The 26,104-nt window shown below is 33.0% G+C and overlaps 5 protein-coding genes across 11 annotated transcripts; 4 read left to right on the top strand and 1 right to left on the bottom strand.

The window, feature by feature from the left end:
* Positions 1–1,716: 1,716 nt before the first annotated feature.
* Positions 1,717–6,557, top strand: LOC107926276 (polyadenylate-binding protein RBP45C). Its single transcript, XM_016857085.2, has 7 exons — positions 1,717–2,178; positions 2,433–2,907; positions 4,837–4,892; positions 4,972–5,102; positions 5,192–5,288; positions 5,370–5,537; positions 6,194–6,557. The coding sequence occupies exons 1-7, from the start codon at positions 1,861–1,863 to the stop codon at positions 6,194–6,196; spliced, it is 1,248 nt and encodes a 415-aa protein (XP_016712574.1). The 5' UTR covers positions 1,717–1,860; the 3' UTR covers positions 6,197–6,557.
* Positions 6,558–8,485: 1,928 nt separating this feature from the next.
* On the top strand, positions 8,486–12,915 carry LOC107926313 (heat shock 70 kDa protein 16). 3 transcript variants are annotated; one of them, XR_001692184.2, is made up of 11 exons: positions 8,486–8,661; positions 9,106–10,376; positions 10,492–10,704; positions 10,781–10,876; positions 10,947–11,057; positions 11,282–11,482; positions 11,572–11,718; positions 11,808–11,936; positions 12,012–12,142; positions 12,247–12,378; positions 12,497–12,915. XR_001692184.2 is itself a non-coding variant. In XM_016857147.2 (10 exons), exons 2-10 carry the CDS (start codon positions 9,207–9,209, stop codon positions 12,320–12,322), a joined length of 2,274 nt encoding a protein of 757 aa, XP_016712636.1. In that variant the 5' UTR covers positions 8,486–8,661; positions 9,106–9,206; the 3' UTR covers positions 12,323–12,915. The 3 variants fall into 3 exon arrangements, 2 of the variants coding, with proteins under 2 accessions (XP_016712636.1, XP_040931540.1); XM_016857147.2 differs by having other exon boundaries at positions 12,247–12,915; XM_041075606.1 differs by lacking the exon at positions 8,486–8,661 and adding an exon at positions 8,767–8,851 and having other exon boundaries at positions 12,247–12,915.
* Positions 12,916–15,515: 2,600 nt separating this feature from the next.
* LOC121203196 (LRR receptor-like serine/threonine-protein kinase EFR) lies at positions 15,516–16,877 on the top strand. Its single transcript, XM_041074667.1, has one exon. The coding sequence runs from the start codon at positions 15,516–15,518 to the stop codon at positions 16,875–16,877; it is 1,362 nt and encodes a 453-aa protein (XP_040930601.1).
* LOC107926172 (probable LRR receptor-like serine/threonine-protein kinase At3g47570) lies at positions 16,390–19,037 on the top strand. Its single transcript, XM_041075605.1, has 2 exons — positions 16,390–18,233; positions 18,326–19,037. Exons 1-2 carry the CDS (start codon positions 16,949–16,951, stop codon positions 18,745–18,747), a joined length of 1,707 nt encoding a protein of 568 aa, XP_040931539.1. The 5' UTR covers positions 16,390–16,948; the 3' UTR covers positions 18,748–19,037.
* Positions 19,038–21,925: 2,888 nt separating this feature from the next.
* LOC107926108 (uncharacterized) lies at positions 21,926–25,192 on the bottom strand. 5 transcript variants are annotated; one of them, XM_041075602.1, is made up of 6 exons: positions 24,590–24,989; positions 23,360–23,784; positions 23,085–23,311; positions 22,765–23,002; positions 22,496–22,558; positions 21,926–22,114 (listed from the first exon to the last, which is right to left on the bottom strand). In XM_041075602.1, exons 1-6 carry the CDS (start codon positions 24,921–24,923, stop codon positions 22,052–22,054), a joined length of 1,350 nt encoding a protein of 449 aa, XP_040931536.1. In that variant the 5' UTR covers positions 24,924–24,989; the 3' UTR covers positions 21,926–22,051. The 5 variants fall into 5 exon arrangements, with proteins under 5 accessions (XP_040931536.1, XP_040931537.1, XP_040931538.1 ...); XM_041075603.1 differs by having other exon boundaries at positions 23,085–23,293; XM_041075604.1 differs by having other exon boundaries at positions 23,085–23,293; positions 23,360–23,781.
* Positions 25,193–26,104: the final 912 nt, after the last annotated feature.

Genomic DNA, 26,104 nt, shown 5'->3' with positions numbered 1-26,104 from the left:
TTTAGCTCTCTATTCAAATTATCGCCTTTTTTAGCCCCTAAATATGTCTTATTTGTCAAATCACTCCAAAATGGATGAAATACTTAACTTTAGAATGTGGCATACATGTGGACTGCCACATGATGACATGTCAACATTTAAATGATTTTTAAAATTTATAAATTTCAAAAAATTATATTAAAAATCATTAAAATTACTTAAAAAGTATAAAAAATAAAAAAATATTTTTTAAATTTTTTAAAAATTCATTAATTGCTAATATGGCATGCACATGATAATCCACATATATGCTACGTTAGCAATGTTAACAAATGCTAATTTTTCTATCCATTTTGGGGTGATTTGACAAAAATGCAAATTCAAGGGTTATAAGAGGCGAAAAATTAAATGAAATGGCTAAAATTACTTTTTTTTGTAAAGTTAAAGGGTCTAAAAAGTCATTATGCCTATAAACAATTGTATGAACTTTCAAACAGACCTGTTCAAGGGAGAAGTTGCCTGCTTAAACTTGAAGGCTTGCTCGAAATTTGAAAGGGATCGGATAAAACTATTAAGTCCAAAAGATGGGGTTGGCCTAAAGATTTTAGCTCATTTAAATTATGGGTTGGACTCAAACTCCAACATTCAAGGCTTGAGTTCGGCTCAATCTATTTTATATGTTTATAATATATTATATTATATTGTTTTTATATATTACATAATTGGTAAACTACACCCATGGTCTCTCTAATATAGGATTTGTTCTATCTTGATAACTTCAATTTTTTTTCCAATTTAATCACTCTAAATAAGATAATTATGCAAATTAGCCATTGCCATTAAAATTTCCGTTTTCTTTTAACGGATTGTTAATGTGGGACATTAGTACATTGAGTGTCTGATGTGTGACATTTTTTTGTTGACTTTTGGCTAAAGTTTAAGGACCTTCTTATAATTAGTCCAAAACTTTTCCCCTAAACTTTATAGAGAGGTCTCGAAACTTTAGTCAAAAGTCAAGAAAAATACCAAGTGTCAGATACTCAATGTGCTAATGTGCCACATCAACAATCCATTAAAATAAAATGAAAAAAAATTAACGATCGTGACTAATTTGCATAATTAACTTATTTAGAATGATTAAATTGAGAGAAAAAAATTGAAGTGAACAAAATATGATAGACTCTATTATACTAACCAGGGGTGTAATTTACCTTTACGTAATTTATAACATACAAAAATTAAATCTATAGTAATGTACCATATTATAAGGTAAATATTTAAAAAATTAAATAACACATAGAAAATTTTAACAAATAAAAATATATATAAAATTTTAAAATAAAAATAATAAAAATATTATTTTAAAATAAAAATATATTAATATCATATTTAAACCTAATTCGATCTTTATTCGGCCCATCATCTCAAAACATTATCGGATTGGCTGAATCCAACCTAGATAAAGAAATTATTCTTTGGGTCATTATTTTGATTTATTCAAGTCGTTCTTATATTAACCTAAAAGAATAAGTAATATTGTGGTTTTAGTCTATTTACCATATTGAAATTTGACAATTTATTTTTATATTTTAATTTAACATAAGCATTTTCAATAATAAAATTAATTTATATAAATAATAAATATCAATATATATTCAAATTTAAATTTAAATTTAAAAATATAAATTAAAACTCAAATTTAAGTATACAAGAAGGACCAAACTTAGAATTTATCCAAAACAATAATTTAAAAGGAAACAAGAATCGCCTGTTTTTAAAGCAACCCTCGTTATAAAATTTCGATTACCAAATTAAAATTAATCTAGGGTTTTCCTCTTCTCTTCGTAGTCTCCCAAATATCTTTCCTTTGTCTTATCGAATATGATGCAACAACCAGCAGCTGGAGGCGTGGCTCCGCCACCTTCCATGGCGGCCGATCAGTCTCAGACTCATCAGTACCAGCAACAACCGCAGTCGCAGCCCTGGATGATGATGTCTCAACAACAGCAGGGTGGTCAACCGGTTCCTCCACCTACCGGTTGGACGCCGCAACCTGTTCCTCCGCCCACTCAGATGCAGCAGTACTCCGCCGGTTCTGCTGCTGCTGGCTCCGGTGAGATTCGATCTCTTTGGATCGGTGATCTTCAGCCGTGGATGGATGAGAATTACCTCATCAATATCTTTGCTCAAACTGGAGAGGTAATTGATTTGTTATTGATATATATATTTGAATAATTTGAATAAAAGTGAAAAGTCTTTTAAGTAAATAGAAAAAAAAACATGTTTAATTTAATTTAGTAAGGAGGTGCGGACATGCCATAGGACTCTAATATTTTCCGTAGAAGTCCTTCTGTATTTGAATGAATTTATTTTCTTTTGATTTTTAGGTAAAGCTTAAAAGTAAATAGAATTAAGTTATAATTCAGCAAAACTTTAATCTTTGGGTTTTTTAGGTGGTTTCGGCTAAGGTGATTAGGAATAAGCAAACTGCTTTACCGGAAGGATATGGGTTTATCGAATTTGTGTCCAGTGTGGCAGCTGAGAGGGTTTTGCAGTCTTATAACGGGCTGCCAATGCCAAACGCTGAGCAGAATTTTAGGTTGAATTGGGCATCACTTGGATCTGGGGAAAAGAGGCAAGAAGAGGGTCCTGAGTACACAATCTTTGTTGGGGATTTAGCAGCTGATGTTTCGGATTACATGTTACAAGAGACTTTTAAGGCTGTTTACCCGTCTGTTAAGGGTGCAAAAGTGGTTACTGATAGGACCACAGGACGGTCAAAAGGTTATGGATTTGTGAGGTTTGGTGATGAATCTGAACAGATGCGTGCCATGACTGAAATGAATGGGATGTATTGTTCAACAAGGGCAATGCGGATTGGACCAGCTTCTAATAAGAAGCCTGTCACTGGTCAGCCGTATCAGAAAGGTACAATCTTGTGGTTTATATAGTGTTCAGTCTTCATCTTGGTTTCCATATGAATTTGCTTGGTTGTGTACAGGATTCATTGGCCTTGATTTATGCTATGGTACTTTGACTTGCCACGTTGAGTGCTAGTTGGTTAACTTTTTCTTGTGGTTTTTACTTTCATAAGGTGCAGTTACACTTAAAAGTTCAAATTCTTTCAGTTATGCACTTGAAGATTGGCTGAATTTACAGAAATTCATTTCATTCCAGTTTTCCTTTGTAAACTTGGGCACATTTAATTATATTAAAATAGGCATAAACTTATATAAAACTCATGTTGTCTTAAAGCAGGACATCGAGAGGCTCTCATTTTGGGGGGCCTGGAACTGATATCAGCTGAAATGATTCCACTTTAATGCGTGGCCTCATTTTAGGTCAGTTACTTTGTTTTTGTCGTAAGCTTCTTTTTCTCGTGACAGTATTTGTCCTACGTTCGCAAATTAATTTTCCAGTTCCTTATTAACTTTTCCAGTCAAGTTCAATTTGTTTCAGTTTCCCAACATGTTTCCTTTATCTCTTGTTTTACTTTTTTTTTACAAGTCTTGAAACTTTTTTCGTCATGGATCAGTTACCTTTCTATACTTGCATATGTTTACACACTCCTTTTTATTTCCTTTGAAGTCAAGCTGTAATGCTCAAAACTAGGTGAAGCAGCCATCTGTAAAGTTGTCATGGATGTCATCATGCACCATTCTATTAATTAACCTTGGCGCAAGTTTTGTTCTTTTGCATTTCAAATTTGTGTTGGTTTTTAAAATTTTAGTAACTTCTTTGTCCTTATTCTATTGTTCTGTTGCACTTGAGGACAAATTCAGTCAGGAAAGAAACCCAGAATTTGTAGTTAAGTCCTTGCCCAGTTTCTGGGTTAAAATGGATGTGGATCAGTCATCTGTCTATATTGCCTAAGCCTAACTAATGGAGCATCTGCATATAAATCTACAGTATTATTAATTGCATTTTTAGCAGATATTTTTCCACTTGTCATTTGAGGTTGTTTATCATTTCAAGTTTAGAAGAATCTCGTTGGTTCTTAATACATGCTTCATCTTGCCATTTTTTGGCTTCTAATACTCTAGGTTTATGTGAATGCAGAGAATGACAAAAGTATTTTTAGAATTTAGGATTAGTTTAGGAGATAGGTTCTTTCTAGTTGAAAGTAATTATTGAAGTTGAACTTGTAAATCATTCAATTGAAGCACCAGCAGCAATCTCTCTTCCCTCCCCCTTCCAAAAATCTGGTGAAAGGAAGAGAAGATTTTCATGTCAATTAAGGAGAGAAGATGAGTCTCTGATTTTATTTCCTCATATCCCCCTTTCACCCTGAGGTTAATAAAATAATGGAACTTTAGTTATTCCTTGAGTTTAATATGTAATTGATGTTTTCTTTTTCAGCTGTTAGTGGATTCTGTTATTTTAATACTTATGATTTCGCCTGGTGATGGTAAGCCTTGATGTAACCCAGAGGATGTTTATAGTTGCAATTGTAACTGTTTGAGTGATTATGTGCGGTGGTTTGTATTTTTGTTCTTTTACATACCATGGAGAGAATTATTTTGAAGTGCTTATTGAATTAACTTTTTGTTACCATTAGCCTGTTACTTTATTTGAATGTGTTATATTTCCTCAACAATGTCTAATTTGAGTTTATAGAAGCAATGATGCTATAACTTTATTACATGACATCTGTAAACAGGCTTGGGGTTTTCATAGTTAACATGAAATATGTAGTTTTAGGAGAAAAAAAAGGAAAGAAAAAAAATTGTTGAATCAGTTATGAGTTATTGTGGCAATATGAAAATGTTAACATTCAGGGATGGCACCACCTTTCACTATTACATGATCCATTATCACCTGATCCTATGGTAGTTTAAACGTGTTTGTGATTTGCAGCTACTTACCAGAATGCTCAAGGAAATCCTGGCGAGAATGATCCGAGTAACACTACAGTGGGTAGCTTTTGCTCATATTTTGATCTCCATTATTTCATTTTATGGCCAACTGAAAATCTTACACGCTTAAATGCAGATATTTGTTGGTGGTTTGGACCCCAGTGTTTCTGAAGACCAATTAAAACAAATATTTAGCCAACTTGGCGAGGTAGTTCATGTAAAAATTCCTGCTAACAAGAATTGTGGTTTTGTTCAATATGCTAACAGGTAAACATTAAATACCATGTTCGATTTTGGTATATGAAGTATCAAATATTATTTCATGGTATTAACACATTCTGCTATATGTACTTTAGGGCTAGTGCGGAGCAAGCTTTATCGGTTCTGAACGGTACCATTTTTGGAGGAAGAAATGTTCGTCTTTCATGGGGACGAAGTCCTTCAACCAAACAGGTTTTGTATATAAACTAATAGTTCGTTTGTAAATAAACCCAAGCTACATGCAGCAAATTAAGAAGACTATTTGAGTTTCAGGCTCAACCTGATCCAGCACAGTGGAACAGCGGATATTATGGATATGCTCAAGGATATGAAGCATACGGATATGCACCTCCTCCCCAAGATCCTAACATGTACTATGGTGGCTATCCTGCTGGATATGGGAATTACCAACAACCAGGGGCTTATCAACAACCCCAGCAGGTAAAAATGATTTCTACCGCTCATTATTATTTTCCTAGTGATTTCTGGAAACGCGGACTAGATCTGCTATCCATTCAACAAGTGGTTTAGGGTAAACTAAACTTACGATTTGATCACTCAACTTCAAAAAGTTGCAAAATAGTCATTCAATTATTCAAAAGTTTTCATTTAAGTTACTAACTAGACTGTTAAGATTGCTGTTGTATGGCTTTATCTGTCGGTACCTTTTCCACCAATAGAAAGTTCTCTTTCTCTTTTATAATTTAGTTTTTTTCATAAAATAATTTTAGATGTTATGAATTTGCGAACTAAAATATAAACAGCTTTTTTCTTGATCTCTAACATTAACCTTCAAATCAAGTTGGATTTAAGGAATGCTCTTTTATTCATCGAGGGATACTAATATACCATATAAATCGTCGAATCGTCGCTTGGGGTTCAATAGCTGGACTGTAAAAATTAAAAAGAATTTAACAAGCTAATGACTTCAATAAAAACTTTTAAATAGTTTAGTAATTTAATTGAAAACTTTCAAATAATTTAATGATTTAAATTAAAATTCCTGAATAGTTTAGTGAGTTTTGAGTTTAACATATCCCGTGATTTATTATTTACAACTGTGCTTAATTTGTTTTATTTTCATTCTACCTTTGTAGTGAGTTGCACTCATTTCAGCATCTTTCAAAACTGGTTCAGTTCGGTCCAGGCCACAGTTTGGTGTTGGTTTGATCTTGACATGTTTCAAGGTTTGTGGATTTTCTTAGTTGTTGTAGAATTTGTGGTGGCTGGCATTGGGAGAGTTCTGTTCCTTATTTACCCTTTTTTTCTATATATAATATCTACATATATTATGGTTGTTTTACTTTACCTTTCTCTTAAGCCTCTCTTCTTCACAGTTCATCGGTCATGCACTATTAGTGGAGTTTTCTTTTCATAATATATATATAAAATATTTATGTCATAGCAGTTGTATGGAATGATGCTTTTTAATGGTTACTATATTTATGCCGTGTTTTAATTTTTTTTTGTGCTATGCTTAAATTGAATTGGTCATATTCGACCCATGTTGTTTGTTTCTCCAAATAATTTGACTAAAAATGCAATACATAAATTATTTTTCTCTTATAATAATAATTTGATTGAATACAGCAGTTGATGCTTCTTCAAATGGCTTAAGTATAGTAAAATGATTCTTTTTTATACTTGTTAAATCTGATTTAAAGATTTTTTTTCCTCAAATTAGTTTTATTTCATAAATTAAACAATTTTTAATTTTTTAAACGTTTTAGCCTAAATATAAACGTATTAAATTCTCATGTGTTGGGGCATTAACATATAAATTATCAGTATCTTAATCACTGTCAAATTTTAAAAGCAAAGTACCAACATATCATAAATCATTTCACATACATCCCAATGGTTCATCAATTGATATGTTTTCAACGTTAAATTTCAATTTCTTGTTCTGTTATCTTTAATAAGTTCATTTATTAAGTACCAATTAACAAACTTACAAAATCTTTTATCGGATCCCTCGAGCATTTTGAATTTCTAATTTCTTAAAAGAGATCATATTTTTTTCTCATTCTTCACCGAATCATGTTATTGAATCACATAAAATTTACCTTATGTATGAAATATGAGATGAGAGAAGAAAAATTATATTTAAATTAAATTTAAAATTATAAAAAAATATATTGGTAAATGTCATTTAGTCATATAAAAAAAATTCAATTTCTATCAATATGATTGAATACTAAAAATAGCATCGCCCTTTGTGATAATCAACACTAATAAATTCATTGATCCACACAGTTATTTATGTTCCAGTCAAAGATTCAACAACTTCCACAACTCTACTTCCTCATATAAAGCTCTGGGTTAAGGAGTTACTCAGAAGGCAACCAGTTGAAGAATATTTCACTCTTGAAATTCCATCACACTAATGATAAAGACCTAAATCAAACCTCACGCAAGGATGTTTGCCAAAGCTAAGCTAAGCTCTCATTCTTAATGTTCCATGTCACATTAATCTTAATATTAGTCAAATTTTGATTGAATTATTAATGTGTTGAGCTATTCAAACAAACAACGTTTAGGTCAAATTATTTAATTTGAAAAATAAGTTTAGATAAAAAAATTAAGTTCATTTAATATATGATTCGGATTCGAGTTTGAACATTCAAGATTTGGATTCGGCTTAGTTTTTTTTTTCTTTATATGTATTATGTTATTTTATATATATAGCTTACTATTTGGTACATTGATAGTGTGTTTTTTATTCCTATATATTTATTTTTAAAATTTTTTTGTTCCCCTATTAGACACTTGTCAATCCTTTTACTTATGGAATCTAAAAATTCCATTGACTATACCAAATAATATCCCTATATATTAAACAATTTATAACACATACAAATTAAATATAAAAAAAATTAAGATGGCTATGTATAAAATTTTAATAAATGAAATACATATAAAATTATTAAATTAAAAATAATATAAACATATTTTTAAAAATTCAAAAAAAAATAAACGAATCTAAAATGAACTTTGAGTTAGCCATTTACAAATATGGACAAAATTTGACAAAATGATAGACTCATATTTTAAACAAAACATGACTTAAACAATCATAAAATATATTAATATTATGTTTAAATTTGACTCAAACCTAACCCGGCCCATAACATTTATTCCAAGCTTTCCAAATTCTCCCGATTATTGTTTGTAAGTGGCCATTACCTCATTCAAATGATTTATTATAGTATAAATATAGATAAGTATCGATTAATTATAATAGACAATGATTCACACATCACAATTAAAAATGGTAAAACTTAAATCCATTATTTAAAATTCGTGATTGTAAATTTTAAAATTAAATATTTATTTTGAAAGCTTAAAAATTAAATATATATAAATTTTGAAATATCAAAAATTAAATATTGAATTTTCTCAATAGCAGGTTATGTTATTAGCCTTAAAAACTTAGTACTACTTAGCGAGAAAATAGGAGATTTCCTCTCTATACCATCCCACTTCGTCTTTCAATTTCTTTGGGTTCTTTCAAATCCGAATTTCTCTTTTTTCTTTTTCTTGCGGCAGATTTTTCCTCTATCAGGTAAATTATGGTTTCCTTTTACTTTAACCCGAGACTTTTTTAAGAAAAGGAAAAAAAAAAAAACTTTGTTGGGTTTGATTCTTTTTTCCTGTTTAATTTTGGCAGAGATATGGGTTTTATTTGGTTTCTGATTAAATGCAACGAAAATGGAGAATTGGGTCATTGGGACTTGTTAATTTATAGCCAAAAGGTTGCAAAGAAGCATCAAACTTGGGGGTCTTTATGTTTCTGTTGAAATTTGATATAGATTTTTCTTTGTTTCTGATTAATTGGAAAGAAAATGGAAAATTGGGTCATTGAAGCATTGTTGTTTTGCGGCCAAAAGCTGCAAAAAATGCTTTAAATTTGGGTTTTCCCCCACATTTTATCTTTTGTTTTCTTAGCTAATGGTATCATAGAAAATAAAATTTTTTTATGGTCTAATCTTGGTTTTCCTTTTTGTAGCTTCTGCTGGTGATGCTTTGAGGAGGAAATTTTGAGAAATTTAATACAATTTAAATTGAATCCAGTTTTGACTCTAGAATTGTTGTTTTTAGTGAGTTAAAATGAGCGTTGTAGGTTTTGATATTGGAAATGAGAAATGTGTAATTGCTGCTGTAAAGCAAAGAGGTGTAGATGTGTTGTTGAATGATGAATCGAAACGTGAAACGCCAGCTTTGGTATGCTTCGGAGAGAAGCAGAGGTTCCTCGGCTCTGCTGCGGCAGCTTCTGCCATGATGCATCCGAAAACTACTGTATCTCAAGTGAAAAGGTTGATTGGTAGGAAGTTTCAAGACCCTGATGTTCAAAATGAGTTAAGAATGTTACCATTTGAAACTTCAGAGGGTCAAGATGGTGGCATTTTGATTCACTTGAAGTATTTAGGGGAAACACATCGATTTACGCCTGTGCAAATTATGGCCATGCTGTTTGCGCATTTGAAATATATGACGGAGACGAATTTAGGACTTCCTGTTTTGGATTGTGTTATTGGTATTCCTTCATACTTCACTGACTTGCAAAGACGTGCATATTTGGATGCTGCTAAGATTGCCGGGTTGAAACCTCTTAGATTAATGCATGACTGTACTGCGACCGCACTTGGTTATGGGATTTACAAAACGGATTTCTCCAATGCTGGTCCGACGAATGTTGCTTTTGTGGATATCGGTCATTGTGATACCCAGGTCTCGATTGTATCATTTGAGGCTGGACAAATGAGGATACTATCACATGCTTTCGATAACAGCCTTGGCGGAAGGGATTTTGATGAGATTTTGTTTGGATATTTTGCAGCTTGTTTCAAGGAGCAGTATAATATAGATGTGTACTCTAATGTCCGGGCTTCTATCAGGTTAAGGGCAGCGTGTGAGAAACTGAAGAAGGTTTTGAGTGCTAATGCAGAGGCGCCTTTAAATATCGAGTGTTTGATGGATGAAAAGGATGTCAAAGGTTTCATTAAGAGGGAAGAATTTGAGAAGTTGGCTTCCGGGTTGTTGGAGAGGATTAAAATTCCTTGTACTAAAGCTATAACCGATGCAGGGTTAACTGTGGGGAAAGTCCATGCTGTCGAACTTGTTGGATCGGGGTCCAGGATACCAGCTATAACAAGACAGTTAGCTTCTTTTTTTAGGAGAGAACCCAGTCGGACAATAAATGCAAGTGAGTGTGTTGCACGAGGATGTGCTCTTCAGTGCGCAATGCTCAGTCCAATTTTTCGGGTTAGAGATTACGAGGTTTGTAGCAACACAAATTCACTGCATGATGATCTAGACCATTTGAGAAACTGTTTTTTTGCTTATTTTTATGCATCTTGCATAGAGTAATGGAAAATTTCCATGGCTTTTGTAGGTTCAAGATTGTATTCCATTCTCCATAGGGTTCTCTTTGGATAAAACCTCAATCTTGCAAGGGTCTAATTATGTGTTGTTTCCGAGAGGCCAGCCAATTCCTAGTGCTATAGTTCTACAATTACAGAGAAGTAGTTTGTTTCATTTGGAACCCTTCTATGCTAATCCAAACGAACTGCCTTCTGGTGTACCCTCGGAAATAAGTTGTTTCACAGTATGTCTAACCTTGAATATTTCTTGTTTCAACGGAATTGAGCAGCTTACAGATTGGTGAACATTTGGTTTTGCAGATCGGCCCTTTCCAAGCCTCCAATAGTGAAAGGGCAAGGGTTAAAGTCAAAGTTCAACTAAACCTTCATGGCATTGTTACTGTCGAGTCAGCTATGGTAACTAGGGATTTCAAATTCTCTTCTATCATCTTATTGATATTTAGTTTCTGAGAGATTTTGCCTTCAGCTGATCGAAGAGCATGTAGATGATTCCGAATTGAGCACAAAGGAAGCCCGGCATGTAACAAATGGCAGTGAAGATGGTACATATATGCAGTCTAAACCATCAAATGCTTCAGTAAGTTTGTATCATCATTATATCATGTTCTTTATGCGCCATCTTTATGGTTTAGGGTTTAAGGTTTTAGTATGTTAATTATTCGTATAACATAGTTTTCAAGACATCCGTGTTATTGTTTCATGTTGTGTTCATGTCATGTAATCTTGTCATGTTTTTATATAGTTTGTGTTCTTTAGCTGATGTAGATTCAAAGTTCATTCGTGTTTTTCTTTTTGATGCAGGCTGATGGTAAGACCAATGATAAAACAATGAGAAGGCTTGAGATACCAGTTAGTGAAAACATAAATGGCACGATGACAGGGGTTGAGCTTATGGAAGCTCAAGATAAAGAACTTAAGTTGGCGCAACAGGACCGAACTATGGAACAAACAAAAGAGAAGAAGAATGCCTTGGAATCTTATGTCTATGAAATGCGGAATAAGGTAAAACACTCAAATCTAAATGATAAGTGGTATATGTTTGTCTATTATTCTTCATATGCTGACGTTTGTCTAATAATATTTATGCAAAGCTTTTCAACACATATCGTGGTTTTGCATCTGATGAGGAAAGAGATGGCATTTCCAAAAGCCTGCAAGAGACTGAGGAGTGGCTTTACGATGATGGGGAGGATGAAACCGAAGGCGCTTACACTTCTAAATTAGAGGCTCTTAAGAAGGTCATAATTTCTTCATTCAATCGTAGAAGTTTACTCCATTGTTGCTCTCTTCATCTTGCTTCACCGCGCCATCTTTTTTTATCTTGTAGTTGGTGGATCCAGTTGAGAACCGGTTTAAAGATGAAGAAGCGAGAACACAGGCTTCAACAGATCTATTTAGGTGCATCGCGGATATAAGAATGTCGACGAAATCTTTGCCAAATGAGGATAGAGAATCGGTATGATAATTAGTGATTTTTACGCATTATAAACGCAATATTCAGTAGTGTTGGAACTGATTTGGTTTTTTTCAGATATTGAATGAGTGCAACAAGGCTGAGCAGTGGTTGACCGAGAAAACTAAACAACAAGACTCTTTACCGAAGAACATTGACCCACTGTTATGGTCAAGTGAGATTAAGAAAATGACTGAGGATCTAAACATGTAAACAAAAATATGTTCTTGCGCTCTGAAATTCCGGTTCTGATTCAGATTTGAGTTTGGCTTGTTGGAACAATTGTACTAATCTTTGTTTTAATGGATTTCAGGAAATGTATGCATATAATGTCGCGGAAGGCTTCTCATCGGAATCTAGACAACAAGGGCCGGGACCAGCAAGGATAAAGATTAAAGGTGTACGAAGCATCGACAAGTTTACAGTTTCGCACATCACACTTAGGGTAAGCAAACTGATCATAGACAAGACCTCATCCAAATATACAATTGGCTTTTGAGACAGTTCAAACTCATTTACAATTGTTTATTATAATTTAATGGAGTTTTCCATTGCAATTTCAGGCTGCTTTTTGTTAGATATACATATATACACAGGAGGAATGGTGTATGTAAGCATCAGAGTATTAATGGTTCTCAAAGACTAGTGTATTACTAAACATTTTCAGAATTACAGAACACCCACAGATATAAACAATGATGAACAAGAAGTTGACATTGAAATTTAGATAACAAGAACAGTTTTAAATGTATGCAACGGTACTTCAAACATACTCAGAAATACAGAACACCCACAAATGCACATTTAGAAATTGTGATGAAGACAAAGGCACTCATAACATCAAACCTTGAACAAGTAAAATCTAGGCATCTTCTAAATTAAGAACACCTCCACTGATTTTTATTCAATTTTAGGGTCTGTTAAACCATACAATCTTGTAATTCCTTATGTCATGTTTGATAGTATAAACTATAATTCTTGAGTTCGTCATCTGAATTCGAATTTGCACCATTAAGATTATCAGTATTTCTTTCTTTCATGTACTCTTCGGGGTATAGATTATCTCGATTTTACATATAATTCAAGTTATGAAATATTCGATATGCTAATACAATTTAATTTTTTTATGCTATACTAAGATAATACTGTTAATATGAAAAATATTTTTTTAGAATAGCAAATGTTTAAACCACATTTTAAAATCTTGAATGTTTCAAATTAAAGAGTTCATGAACTATTTACGGTGTTTGTGTTTGGTACCATTCTCTTAAATGGTATCATATCTCATGATATGGTGCAAGAGAACCTTTTGTAATTGTATAATTAACATTGACTTTATGATATTTAGGTTCACAGTCTAAATAGTTTGTATATTTAATTATAAAAACTTTGGTAAACTTAATTTGGAGAAAAACTTATTAAGTTATATCTCTTTTTATAACATGTAAAATAAATTTTATAAAAAAAATATTTTATAAATTGTTCATAACATTTCATATAAATAATATAATTTTTTATAATAACTTTCCAAAGTTATTTTTTTATAAATAAGTTATGATAAAGGAAAAAACTATTTATTTATTTTTATAGTATATAACATAAACACATAAATAAGTAACCTTCATATTTATTGGTCATAATTTTTTATAAATAAATATTTAATAATATTTTTATAATGTGTAAATTAATTTTTTTATAATAAATTTTTAGCCAAAACTTTATATATTTTTCAGAATTTAAATAATATAAAAATTTGCTATAATTTTATAAAATACATAGTTTTTTATAATTTGTATAATTTTTTTTAAAAAATTATTTTTACGTGTAATTATTCTAATTTTTATTCTCCCCTACGAATTACAGTGGTTATTTAAACGTGTTATCATTGTATGATTACAAATAATTATACTCAAATCTAATTTCTAGGTTACTTTCCAACACGAACTTAAAAGAATTTTGAATTTTAATTCATTATTTAAAAAATAATTTCTCATAAATTCATATTGACTTATAAAATGGGATGGACTTTTGGAGGTCATTAACTGGGAAATGAAGAAAAATAAGAACCAAAATGATATAGAATTTTATGGTACAATTTAAGATTTTAATTATAAATAAATTATTAAAATAGTCACTTTTGTTTGCTTCAAATTATATTTTAGTCACTTATGTTTGAAATGTTATATTTTAATCACTTCTATTATCGTTTTGTTACAAAATGATCACTCTGTTGTTAAGATATGTTACCTCCCAAACAATAGTCTGACGTGATAGTTTTAAATGCCAATATGAATGTCCATTCAAGTAAATTAATTAGTTTTTTAATTAATCAAATTTTCTAAATTAATTAAAGGAAACTATTAATTTGGTTTTCTGAAATAATCAAAATCAATGCATCAAATTAATCATTAAAAAAAACTCTTGGTCTCCTTTTTTAGTTATCGTTTAAACTTTGACCAAAAAGCAATCAATTTTCATAACTATCTTTGTTGAATCGAAACAATAAAAATCAAATTGAATGTTCCATCAAACGGTTGGATTTTTTGTTCAAAATGAAAGGACAAAATATCGATTCAAGGGAGAATCCAAGTATAAATTACATTAACGGTTTTTTTTTTTCTGTTCTTTACATGAGTTTTGGGTTCAGATATTATAATTTTTCTTGCAAAAAGGTGGTCCATCTTTTTATGTTTTTTTGTATATGTGGCTGACAACAGGACATGCTTATCTTTGTTTATTGGTGTATTGTGGACAACCACAATAACAAACAGGTATAGAGGTTGATACTTCATTTCTTCTTCTTCTTCTTTTTCTATGTTGTTATGCTTTTCTCTTCTCTTCTCTTATTGTAACAAAAAAAAACCCCAATTATTGCTTGTTTTTAAACAGGAGAAAATTGTGTTTTAGGGTAAAATTTTGTATTCTATTTTCATAAAAAAAATAATTTTTATCATTCCATCTATAGATTCACGTTGCCATTTAAAACTTATATTAACTATCACATCAGACTGTCATTTGAGATGTAATAGTGGTAGAGTAATCATTTCATAACAAAATCATAATCTAAGTGATTAAAACATAACATTTTCAAACATTAATGATTAAAATATAACATGAGGCAAACAAAAGTGATTATTTTGATAATTTACCCTAAATATTTCTTAAACCAATCAGGCCTCTAACCAGTGACTGACTCGGTGGGATTTTGTTGAGGAATTAAAGGCTTTGAATGTGGGTTTAGATTGTGACTTAGGTTCCAAGATTATTGGTGTATGAGTGAAGTCTATCCCATTTTAGAGGTTTATAGGACTGACTTATTCATATTTTCTTAATTTCCCATTTCAATTCTGTTACAAAATTACTTATTGCTGGTTGGTGGTCACCAAAGATAAGAGAGGTTTCAGCAAATGTGAAAGTATTGGTGTTGAAATTGACCAGGAAAATGCTCAGCTCCATTGACAAGCAAACACCCCCATAAAGTCTTTACCTTATTTAATAATACCTTATATACAAATCTATATAAATAAATAAAAGTATTGTATGTATTGAGCAGCATCCTTCTTTAGCTTATTGTCCTTGAAAATGGAACCACAAAGCATACGTTTTTCATTCAGCAATGTGGTGTCTCTACTTTGGTGTGCCAGCTTGTTGCTGTTAGGATGGTTTCCAGCCACTGTTGCTAGAACCACGTATGATGACAATGAGAGTGATCTCAAAGCATTGCTTGCCATTAAGTCACAAATCAAACATGATCCATTTGGTGTCACGAGGTCATGGAACAGATCTGTGACCCTGTGCCAGTGGCCGGGTATAACTTGTGGGCGTAGGCATCGAAGGATCACCAAGTTGGACTTAAGCCAGCAACGGTTGGGAGGCACCTTATCTCCCTATGTGGGGAACCTCAGCTTCCTTAGGTTCATCAACCTTAAGGACAACAATTTCAATGGTGTCATCCCCCCTGAAATTGGTCGACTTCCAAGGCTGCAAAGTTTGATTTTGCATAACAATTCCTTAACAGGAACAATACCACCCAATTTGACCCATTGTTCTAACCTCATTCAGTTCAAAGCTTCCCGAAACAACCTGGTTGGAAATATCCCATCGGAGCTTGGCAATTTGTCGAAGCTCGAAGAGCTGAACATTGCTTACAACAATTTAACAGGACAACTGCCAACTTCCCTTGGGGATGCTTCTTCTCTCCAAGAAATCAGCTTTAAATGGAACAGTTTGGAAGGAAGACTGCCACATACATTAGGCCTTCTAAAGAAGTTAGCTTGGCTTGAACTAAATGGTAACAACTTCTCTGGTTTCATTCCTCCTTCGTTTTGCAACATGTCTTGTTTGGATTCCTTAGCTCTAGGACACAACCAACTCTCTGGAATTCTCCCAGTTAACTTAGGCTCGAATTTACCAAACCTGCGAGGAATTTACATAGGATCTAACAATCTTAGTGGAACTTTACCAGAGTCATTATCCAATGCTTCAAAGCTGGAGACGTTAGAAATCTCCAATAATCATTTCAGTAACAAGGTGTCCATTGATTTCCGAAACACTCAAAATTTGTCATGGTTAAATATGCAAAACAATAGTCTGGGAATTGGCGGTGCCGGCGATTTAGAGTTTATAACCACCTTAACCAATTGTAGTAGATTGCAAATGGTTAGCTTATTAAGCAATCAGTTTGGTGGTTTGCTACCTAATTCCATAACCAACCTGTCGATAACACTTGGATATTTATACCTTGGGGATAATAAAATAACTGGCAAAATACCTTTGGGAATAACAAACCTTGTAAATTTATGGGGACTTGGTTTGGAGTACAACTACCTTAGAGGCACCATTCCTGAGTCAATTGGTAAGCTTAAAAACTTGCAAGGGATGTCATTAGGTGGCAATGCTTTAACAGGGAGAATCCCAACCTCTATGGAAATCTTTCACAGCTAAGCGAGATTGGCTTGGAAGAAAACCTGTTGGAGGGTAGCATACCTGCTGAGTTGGGAAAATGTCAAAATGTAATGAAGATGGCATTACATACAAATAGGCTAACAGGTGAGGTTCCAAAAGAGATCTTTAGCATAGCATCACTGTCAGTTTTCCTTGAGCTGTCCAGAAACCTTCTAACAGGCTCCATTCCTTCAGATGTGGGATACCTGAAATCTTTGGTAGATTTGGATTTGTCTGAAAACAAATTTTCTGGCCAAATTCCTGCTGCTCTGAGTAGTTGTACAAGCTTAGAGGGTCTATATTTGGGGAGTAATAATTTTTATGGAAGTATCCCAGCTTCTTTGAGCTCCTTGAGAGGCATTCAAGAGCTAGACCTTTCAAACAACAATTTGTCAGGTCAAGTTCCAGAGTACCTTGCCAAGTTATCCTTCTTAACTTTCCTGAATCTCTCATACAATCAGTTCGAAGGACAAGTGCCAACAAAAGGAGTTTTCAGTAATGCATCAACCATTGCACTAACTGGGAATGACAAGCTTTGTGGGGGAATTGCTGAATTGCATCTTCCACTATGCCATTTCCTCCCGTCCAAGCAACACAAAACAAGTGATCCCCTCAAACTAATCTTGATTGTTTGTGGGGTTATTGGAATTCTTATGTTGTCCATCCTTTTCTTGTGGTTAAGGAAAAGAGGAGCGAAAACCGAGCTCTCCTCGGCTGTTCCTTTGGGAACTGCTTCGATTTTGATGGTTTCTTTTCAACAACTCCTAAAAGCTACGGATGGGTTCTCCCCAGCAAACTTGATTGGCCAAGGAAGCTTTGGGCGTGTGTACCGAGGTGTTTTGGACCGAAACCAAGAGCGAAATGTAATTGCAGTGAAGGTGATGAACCTACAAGAACAAGGTGCTTCCAGGAGTTTCCTCACGGAATGTAAAACCTTGGGAAATATAAGACATCGAAATCTTGTTAAGATAATATCCGCATGCTCCAGTATTGATTTCCAAGGCAATCCTTTCAAAGCCCTTATCTATGAGTTCATGCCTAATGGGAGCTTAGAGCGATGGCTGCATGATGCACCAAATGAAACAAATACCATCCAACCAAAGATGTTAAACTTTGCTCAGAGATTAAACATTGCAATTGAGGTGGCCTCAGCACTTGATTACCTCCATCATCACTGCGTGGTGCCTCTTCTTCACTGTGATTTGAAGCCAAGCAATATTCTACTTGCCCACGACATGGTTGCAAATGTTGGAGATTTTGGACTAGCCAGGTTTTTCCCAAAATCCATGAACAAATTTTCTGGAAATTCTACCAGCACTGTTGGCCTAAAAGGAACTGTTGGCTACGCTGCACCAGGTAAATCAATAAATCTACTTCTTTCTTGTTAGGAATTGGATCATTCTTGCTCTTCTTCATCATCTTAGAAACTCTAATCTAATATTCAGCAGAGTATGGCATTGGAATGGAGCCAACAACAAGTGGAGACATGTACAGCTTTGGGATTCTCCTGTTGGAAATGTTCACTCGGAAGAGACCTATTGACGAGACGTTCAAAGATGGACAAACACTTCATCTTTTCGTGAAGACGGCATTGCCCGATCGAGTACTTGATGTTGTTGATCCCTTACTTCTAGCTGGGGATAACAACCGCCAACAGGAGGCAAGCAGCAGCAGAAACCCAAGGAGAGCAACCATGGAATCCACAAAAATGAAAGAGTGCTTCATTTCCATCTTCAATGTTGGAATTGCTTCATCTGTTGAATCATCTAAAGACAGGATGGACATTGTGGATGCAGCCAAGGAACTGCATTTCATTCGGAACAAATTTTTAGGGACCGGTATTCCAACACCAAGAGAAACACGTGTTTAGAACATATGGAGTTTGGTTATCTTTGTCGTTTGAGCGGGGTGTGCGTCTTTTATCTAAGGAACTTAAGGCTTTAAATGTGGGTTTAGATATGTTGAAATTAGTGGTGATTATATAGGTTTTTGAAAGCAACTTCTACTGTATTCTAAGGTGTTTAGATATGTAGAAAGATTTGGTTCTTAAAACGAGTTAAAACGAAGGTTGAGTATTTTTAAACTCTTTCTTGAAAATTGTTCCAAAGTTGAATAAAGGCTTACGGTGTTTTAACCATAAAATCAACCGATGCTTCTAAGTTTCTGGGAATTAATAATATATAGTATCCATAATAAAAATTGAAATTTTTTGTATGTTGGTGACATGGGTTTAAATAATTTATTGGTCAAATATTCGCAACGGTTAATAGTTAGTTTAGTGGTAGATTTTACTTCCTATCTATTGTTGGTCCTTTTACCCGTGGCTCGGCTCGAAAGTTAGTTTGAAATGTGGTAGGGTTTGGACAAAAATATAGTCCCGAAAATAGGCTTGGACAAAAAAAATATAGCCCTTTTAAAAAATGGGCCAAGTCTCGGGTAAGGTATTTTTTGTCCAAGCCCAACTCGGCCCGGCCCGAATCCGCTAAAAGATAAAAAAATTATTTTTTAATATTAATTTCTTGTTGTTTTCTTCTTATTTTGCTACCATTTTACTATTATTTTGTTGTTATTGTTTAGATATGGTATAAAACTTATTTTATTGATAATTTTGTTATTATTTTAAAGACATTTGTTAATTTTGTTATTATTTTAAAGATATTTATTTGTTAAATTATATTTATCTTAATGTTATTTAAAAATGCATAAAAAATATATAAAAATTAATATGAGCAGACTGGGTCGGGTTTGGGTAAAATTTTAGGCCCATTTTTTGGGCCAAATAAAGCCCAAACCTAACAAACGGGCCTAAAATTTTAGTTAAACTCGACTCAGCTCATGCTCACCTTTATTGGTCTAGAGGTCCTAAAGACAATACAGGTTTGAGGAAATGTGAAAGTATTGGCGTTGAAATTGGCCTGGAAAGTGCTCAGCTCCATTGAGACACAAACACCCACAATGTCTTCTTATTACACAATCAATTCAACCTATATAATACTTTACAAGACTCATTATCCAATGCTTCAAAGTTGGAGATAGCTTAAACAATTATGAACCTAATTCAATGGACTCTGAGGGTAAAATGAATATATATATATATATGAGAAATTAACGAATATTTTAATGTGTATTAATATAATTTTTTTAAGGTTTTATTCATCTCACTTATATTATGATCTATAAAAAAAATTATTAATAAATAAATCTCAAAAATACAATGAAACTCAATGATTGTTTATATTTTGCATTAATAGAAACAGTCTATTGAGCGGAGCATAACAAGGATATCAATTTTTATAAAAAAAAATTTATAATAATTCTTTGTAAAATAATTTAGGAATATAAAAAAATTGTGAAAGAATGAAAATTAATTCCTCTTTATCTATTTATAGGAAGTTTTATATCTCTTCATAGGTACATAACTACCCAAATGGATAGTTATTTCTTTAGCAATAAACATAATTATTTAATAGATATTTATTTGAATAATTATAACTATTTGTTAATAATCAAGTGACATAACTTCTGAATTTAAGAGAATAACCAAGTGATATAACTGTTGTCTACTTATCACTTTTCATTTTCAATACTATTGAAATGCTATATATATATATACTGAAAATGTTCCAACATTCAAGTTATTGCAAAGAATATGATTAGAGTTGCCGATTGAGTCTTAGCTCGATTGGTATTGATATTGTTGCCAGTTCAGGAAGACATAAGTTCGAGTGCGTTGAAGCTTATTACCCTCCAATTTCATCTTCATTCTCAATCTAGTCCCCATCATTACAACTTGTCAAAAGAAGGGAACTTTAGAACCTTCATGTTCCACCACCAATGGTGTAGGCGATTGGCCTCCTCGTGGTTGACGCATATTTTTTGAAAGATTTAACACTTCGAGAAATATCAAATTCATCATTTGAGAAGAAATCCTGCCACTGAGCTTGTTTGATGAAAGACAATTTTTTTAATTACATTGCTACAACAAAATTAACCTAAAAAAGGTTTATATTGTTAATAATTGGACTTAGATAGATATTGAATTATTAACGAGGGGATTTTGACTTATGTGATCAGTCATCTTGAAAAAAAGAAAAATTTATCTTGTTTTACACACTAATAACTTCAACAAATTATTTAAAATCCATAATTGGAACATATCCGTATACAACAATCAACCTAAGCTTGAGTGAGTATTTACACTTCTATGACCTATATCCAAGTCAGAAACATAGTTCACCAAATGTGTACCCAATTCTTCATAAGAATGTGATTGGAGCTTGATTAACTTATCTACTATTCCTCCTAATGCAATGCTCTAATTTCATTCATATACTAACATTCATATTCATAGATACCCAACGTATACATCAGAACAACTCTTCTACGACAATACTTTTTACAGCATTGTGTTATGTATATAGATATATATATCGTAGAAATAAAAATAACACACATCTCTTCATCGAATAATAATAATTCATGATGAAAAGATACGTCATTTTCATTAAATTTCAATGAAAAATCCTTTCATTACCACTAATCTCAAATTTCCTCTCCATCCTCGAGTAATCTTCATGTTTTGGCCTATAAAAGGACCTTCCATTGTCTTCTACTCTCACAAGTTTTCTACAACATAAACATACATAGTACAATGGTTAATTTGAATGGATAGCAAGTGGGAACCAATTACAGGGGTCTCTGAACTCCAAACTTCAAAAGGAAGGGATGGTAGGGTAGCTGCCAGTTCATGAATGCCCCTGGATGCATACATTAGTATGCACTGATATCGGAAGCCAGGCCAAGGATGCGCAGGCTAAGGGTTTGCATGAACCAGGAAACATTTTTACCTTGGATCTTTTTCGGTATTGGAGTGAATGGATCTCGGTTGCTGTTTTCTCCCTTGCTTTTCTGGGATTTTGATCTGCAAATGATAAATAAACTTGCCAAGCCTTCTTAGGAGATTAGTAAAACATATTGTCCAATTAATAACTCAAAAGAATTGGTGTAGAATGGGATCTTTTCTAATTGAATTGTTAAGAAAAGTAAAATTTAAAATTGCATCACCATGTTATTGAAGGGATAAACAAGAAAGCAAAGTAAAAACACACCATTGAAACATGTATGTTACAAAATTTACAGCACAAAGTGGACTAAACTAAACACAATAGCCTTCTTCATCCTTTCTTCTTCTTCACATTGCTTTTCTTTTTTGACTTCCTAAGGCCACCTCCACTCTCCTGTTACAAACAAAAGTCGATTTAATTAAGATACCAGCATAAACCAATGTTCTGGTATACTATATGAAACCACCATTAGATGAACTGGCCAAAAATAAGCCGGCCTAAGACTAAACAGTAGCTATCATATTTAATATTTCTTTAACACTAGAGTAAATATCATTGAGAACTTATCAGTTGACTGAAAACCAAAGGCCAAACCAGTTTGGCATTTTTAGCCTTTGCATAAACTTCAAGATTAATTTCTATAGAACATCAATGCCTTTACAGACCTTGGCCCATGGCATTGCCTCTAAGAAAAGAGGGAAATTAATGGTATTCAAACTAAGGGCAGGCCAGGGGCCTAAATTTCAGAGAAGTAGAACTGTTTCAATATGTTACCTTCCGATAATGCCTATAGGCCATTTGACCTGACAATTCCTGTCCAGTCCTGGTAATGTAAACCTGCCGCAGAGTACGAGAAGATTAGAATAAGATTTACATTTATCAAAATGAAAATAATGAAGCAAATTTGGTCAATAGAGTTAAAAACGTCTCTTCAAATGCAAATGATTGGTAGTCATAGGTGCATGGGCCACGCATCTATGGTTAGCCATTGATGTGTTACAATAAGAGCAATAAAAATTGAACCGTTAAGAGTTTCAACATACCTTCCTCCCCTCTGGAGATGTATACCAGTGGCCAGCAGGTTGACCGCTAGCATGAACTCTTCTCTTCCCAGCATTCTTCGGAACAGCTCCACTGGTTTTTGGATTTACCCATCCTTCGAAAGCACCATTTTCAGCATTTGGCTTCTTTGATTTGCTGCTTCTACTTATTGAGCAATTCTTGCCACTGCCTTTCCGAGATCCTCTCTGTTTAGATGATTCTCCTTTGTTGAATTGATTCCTACAGTGACATTAAGCCTATAATGAATAGTGAACAAAGCGAAGTTCAATATAGAAAAACCAATGCATGTAAAATTACTCACTTAAAATCCATAATTGAGACAGTAGGTTGTTGATGTCCTCCATTGTCAACCATGCTCAAGGGGGAGAAGAAGGGTAACCGACTACGGACTAAGTTTTGGATCCTTGGATCAGCATGGAAAAAGTAGCGATGTGCTGGAGGCAAGGGATCATCCAAATCCTGAAGCTGCTCCGTCTTTTGGCTCCCGAGTTCCTGTGAAGATAAATCTGCCTTTCGGCTCCCAAGTTTCTGAGAAGCATTCTTGTTGTTCAAAGATTGAAAATATTCTTTGCATACCTCATCGAATGCAGGTGTTTGAACACAAGAACTATTCATTAGAGAGATATCTTTCCATAAATCCTCATTTTGAGGTGTACCAAATGATGCCTTTCTCTTTCTATCACTGGCTGTAGATTGTTGTTCCTTAGACAGTGGATCGCTTTTACAAGCTCCTTTGCCAGTAAACTCACAGTCAGAGGGATCATCATCAGAGTCAGAGTCAAGTAATTGGAATCTTCGAAGAGGACTGATGGTTAACTTTGGAAATGTCAACCCATCATGGCTGGCCTTTAAACTTGCAGAAGCAGAGGCAACTGATGCTTGTCCCGCTTTCCTTGAACTCGATTGGCTGGAAGATTGAGTGGTTAAAAGCCCGAGTCTCTTCAATGGGATCTTGGAACTGCTACATACAGAATGATACTGTGTTGATGAATCAACATCTGCTAATAAAGATAAAACTTTATAAACTCAGCAAAAATCCGAGTATATAAACAGGGAACACACGCACAAATTACTAATTTACAAACAAAAGATTGGAACCCGATATAAACAGTGAAAATACATGCTTCAAGACTATGTTATCTGAACTCTTCTTTTTTCTTCAAATACCGCTTTCGAGGCATACCCATATCGGACACATATAGGTATACAAGAATCAACAGGAGCTCAAGTAACATAGCTTTAAAATTACTCAACTGCAATAGTAACTACACTTCTACGGACTACTTCCTAGTTAAAATAATAGCTTAAACAATTATCAAATGCTCATTATCCTATGAACCGAATTCAAGTTATTGCTAAGAATGTGATTAGATTTAGATCAACATAGCGACTAATCCTCCGACTGAAATGCTCTTTCACAAATATACTAACGCGCATACCATAGATAGCCTCAGGGAAATCCTTATCGTCTCCATTTATTGACAGTCATTCCACCATAATCAATCTCGGAATATTAGCAGAATAACTATACTTACAACCCCATTAAAATTAAGATATATTCTCTAATCTTTCTTTTGATTCTCAGAAAACTTTCTTTTCCCTTACTCTTTTAATTTCACATTACATCTCTTCTATCTCCACTTTCCCTTCCCAATTTAATTTCCTACTATAGATTACGTAATAAGTCTAAAAAAATAGGAACCCAGAAAATTTAGCTTTAAACGCAAAATGAAAAGCACAACCCACTTTAAATTAAGCAACATATCATCAAAATGGAAAAATTTGCTAATAATAAGAAGAAATTACCATTTTTTTCCTGGGATGAAGAGAACTCTTCAATGTCATCGTCCCCGTTATCCCAAACCAACGTCTTTTCTGATTCTTTCTTCGTTGCCGAAGATTCATCGGCGGCCCGACGCAACCGCTTTAAGACGCGAGGTGGGTCGGGTCGAGTATCCGGATCCGAATCCATAACTTGTTCAGACTCGAACTCATCAGCATTTTCTTCGATAATGTTGAAGCTTGCAGAAGGATTCGGAGCAAAGATAGGTTCGAGATGGTCCTCGGCCGGTAACTGGGGCTCCAAATCGGCGTCGAAATCAAGCCCAAGAGAGAACGAAGGAGCATCGAAGTTCGCCATTGAAAGAGCGAAAAATGTTTTTGAGGGTTTTTGGAGGGAGTTCTTAATTTTTTATTTGAGACAATTAGGTGGGAAAATTATTGATTAATAAATTAAATTTTGAGACATTTATTATACAATTTTTAAAAATTATATGTGGAATATAAAAATATTTTATTTACCAAAAATCATATTAACAAAATTTATTTTGTGTATTTACAAAATTAAAGATTAAAAATGTTCATATTTTTAAATTAAAATTGTAGATTAATTATTATCGTCATTGATATGAGTATCAAATACAACTATGTTTCATATTTATACGTTTTTTAATGTACTTAAAGAGTTCTCAAAAGATCGTATCCTCACATTCATATCCAAATTAACATTAGACAAAAGAGTTAACACATGAACTTATAAAAAAACAAATAGTCAGATAAGAACTAGTCTCAACTCCGGAGCTTTGTTCTTGTCATCAGAATGTGAAATATATATATATATAATGAAAATTATTTCTTAAAATTTATTCAACAATCATTATAAGTATTGTGATAAAGAATTTGTATATAAATTTTATTAAATACATAACTATGGTTTTTAGTTGTTTTATTTAAACATTATATAAAAATAATGAAAAGATAAAAATATCATTATAATAATATTAATTATTATTTTAATAAATATTTTATTCATTGTTTGGCTTCTGAATTATACCTATTTTCTTATATTGGTAATTAAACTTTTTTTGTCTTATTTTCTCGTATTGGGTATTAATAAACAAAAAAAAAAGTAACCAATTGGATCTTAACTCGGGTGAATGTACCTTAGAGGTCCATCTATTATAGGGACCTGATCAAATTAATTCTTCTACTATTAAATGGAATTAGTTTAATATCTATACTATTAAAAAAGAATCAAATAAGACTAAATTGGAATAGAATTAAATATTTATTGTTTAAAAATTGGAGTTATTTGATTTTTTTTTAATAACGTAGCTCGTTTAAAGTCGTTGAATCCGGATACTCTATGATTTTGTTGGACCAATTGAATGGATAGGTAGCTAAGGAAGCAATTATGAAATTAATATTATCTTAAATTCCCAATGCATGAATGTGATGAAAGTGACTAAATCATTAGTAAGTTTACGTTTTGGTCGCTCAATTTCGGAAAGTTAAAAGTTAATAATTGAATTATTTAAAAAT

Source organism: Gossypium hirsutum, chromosome A08 (genome assembly GCF_007990345.1).
Source record: "Gossypium hirsutum isolate 1008001.06 chromosome A08, Gossypium_hirsutum_v2.1, whole genome shotgun sequence".
In the NCBI taxonomy this organism is placed as follows: domain Eukaryota; kingdom Viridiplantae; phylum Streptophyta; class Magnoliopsida; order Malvales; family Malvaceae; genus Gossypium; species Gossypium hirsutum.
Note: the sequence above shows the minus strand (reverse complement) of the source record. Positions and strands in the feature narration are given on the sequence as shown.

Coding starts and splice junctions, on each gene's coding strand:
- LOC121203196 (XM_041074667.1), top strand. CDS start 15,516: ATGGAACCACAAAGCATACGTTTTTCATTCAGCAATGTGGTGTCTCTA.
- LOC107926108 (XM_016856911.2), bottom strand. CDS start 24,923: ATGGCGAACTTCGATGCTCCTTCGTTCTCTCTTGGGCTTGATTTCGAC. Junction 23,785..24,589: donor TTCATCCCAGGAAAAAAATG/GTAATTTCTTCT, acceptor TATCTTTATTAG/CAGATGTTGATTCATCAACA. Junction 22,559..22,764: donor CATCTCCAGAGGGGAGGAAG/GTATGTTGAAAC, acceptor ACTCTGCGGCAG/GTTTACATTACCAGGACTGG.
- LOC107926172 (XM_041075605.1), top strand. CDS start 16,949: ATGAAGATGGCATTACATACAAATAGGCTAACAGGTGAGGTTCCAAAA. Junction 18,234..18,325: donor TGTTGGCTACGCTGCACCAG/GTAAATCAATAA, acceptor AATATTCAGCAG/AGTATGGCATTGGAATGGAG.
- LOC107926276 (XM_016857085.2), top strand. CDS start 1,861: ATGATGCAACAACCAGCAGCTGGAGGCGTGGCTCCGCCACCTTCCATG. Junction 4,893..4,971: donor ATGATCCGAGTAACACTACA/GTGGGTAGCTTT, acceptor GCTTAAATGCAG/ATATTTGTTGGTGGTTTGGA. Junction 5,289..5,369: donor GAAGTCCTTCAACCAAACAG/GTTTTGTATATA, acceptor TTTGAGTTTCAG/GCTCAACCTGATCCAGCACA.
- LOC107926313 (XM_016857147.2), top strand. CDS start 9,207: ATGAGCGTTGTAGGTTTTGATATTGGAAATGAGAAATGTGTAATTGCT. Junction 10,377..10,491: donor TTCGGGTTAGAGATTACGAG/GTTTGTAGCAAC, acceptor TGGCTTTTGTAG/GTTCAAGATTGTATTCCATT. Junction 12,143..12,246: donor ATGACTGAGGATCTAAACAT/GTAAACAAAAAT, acceptor AATGGATTTCAG/GAAATGTATGCATATAATGT.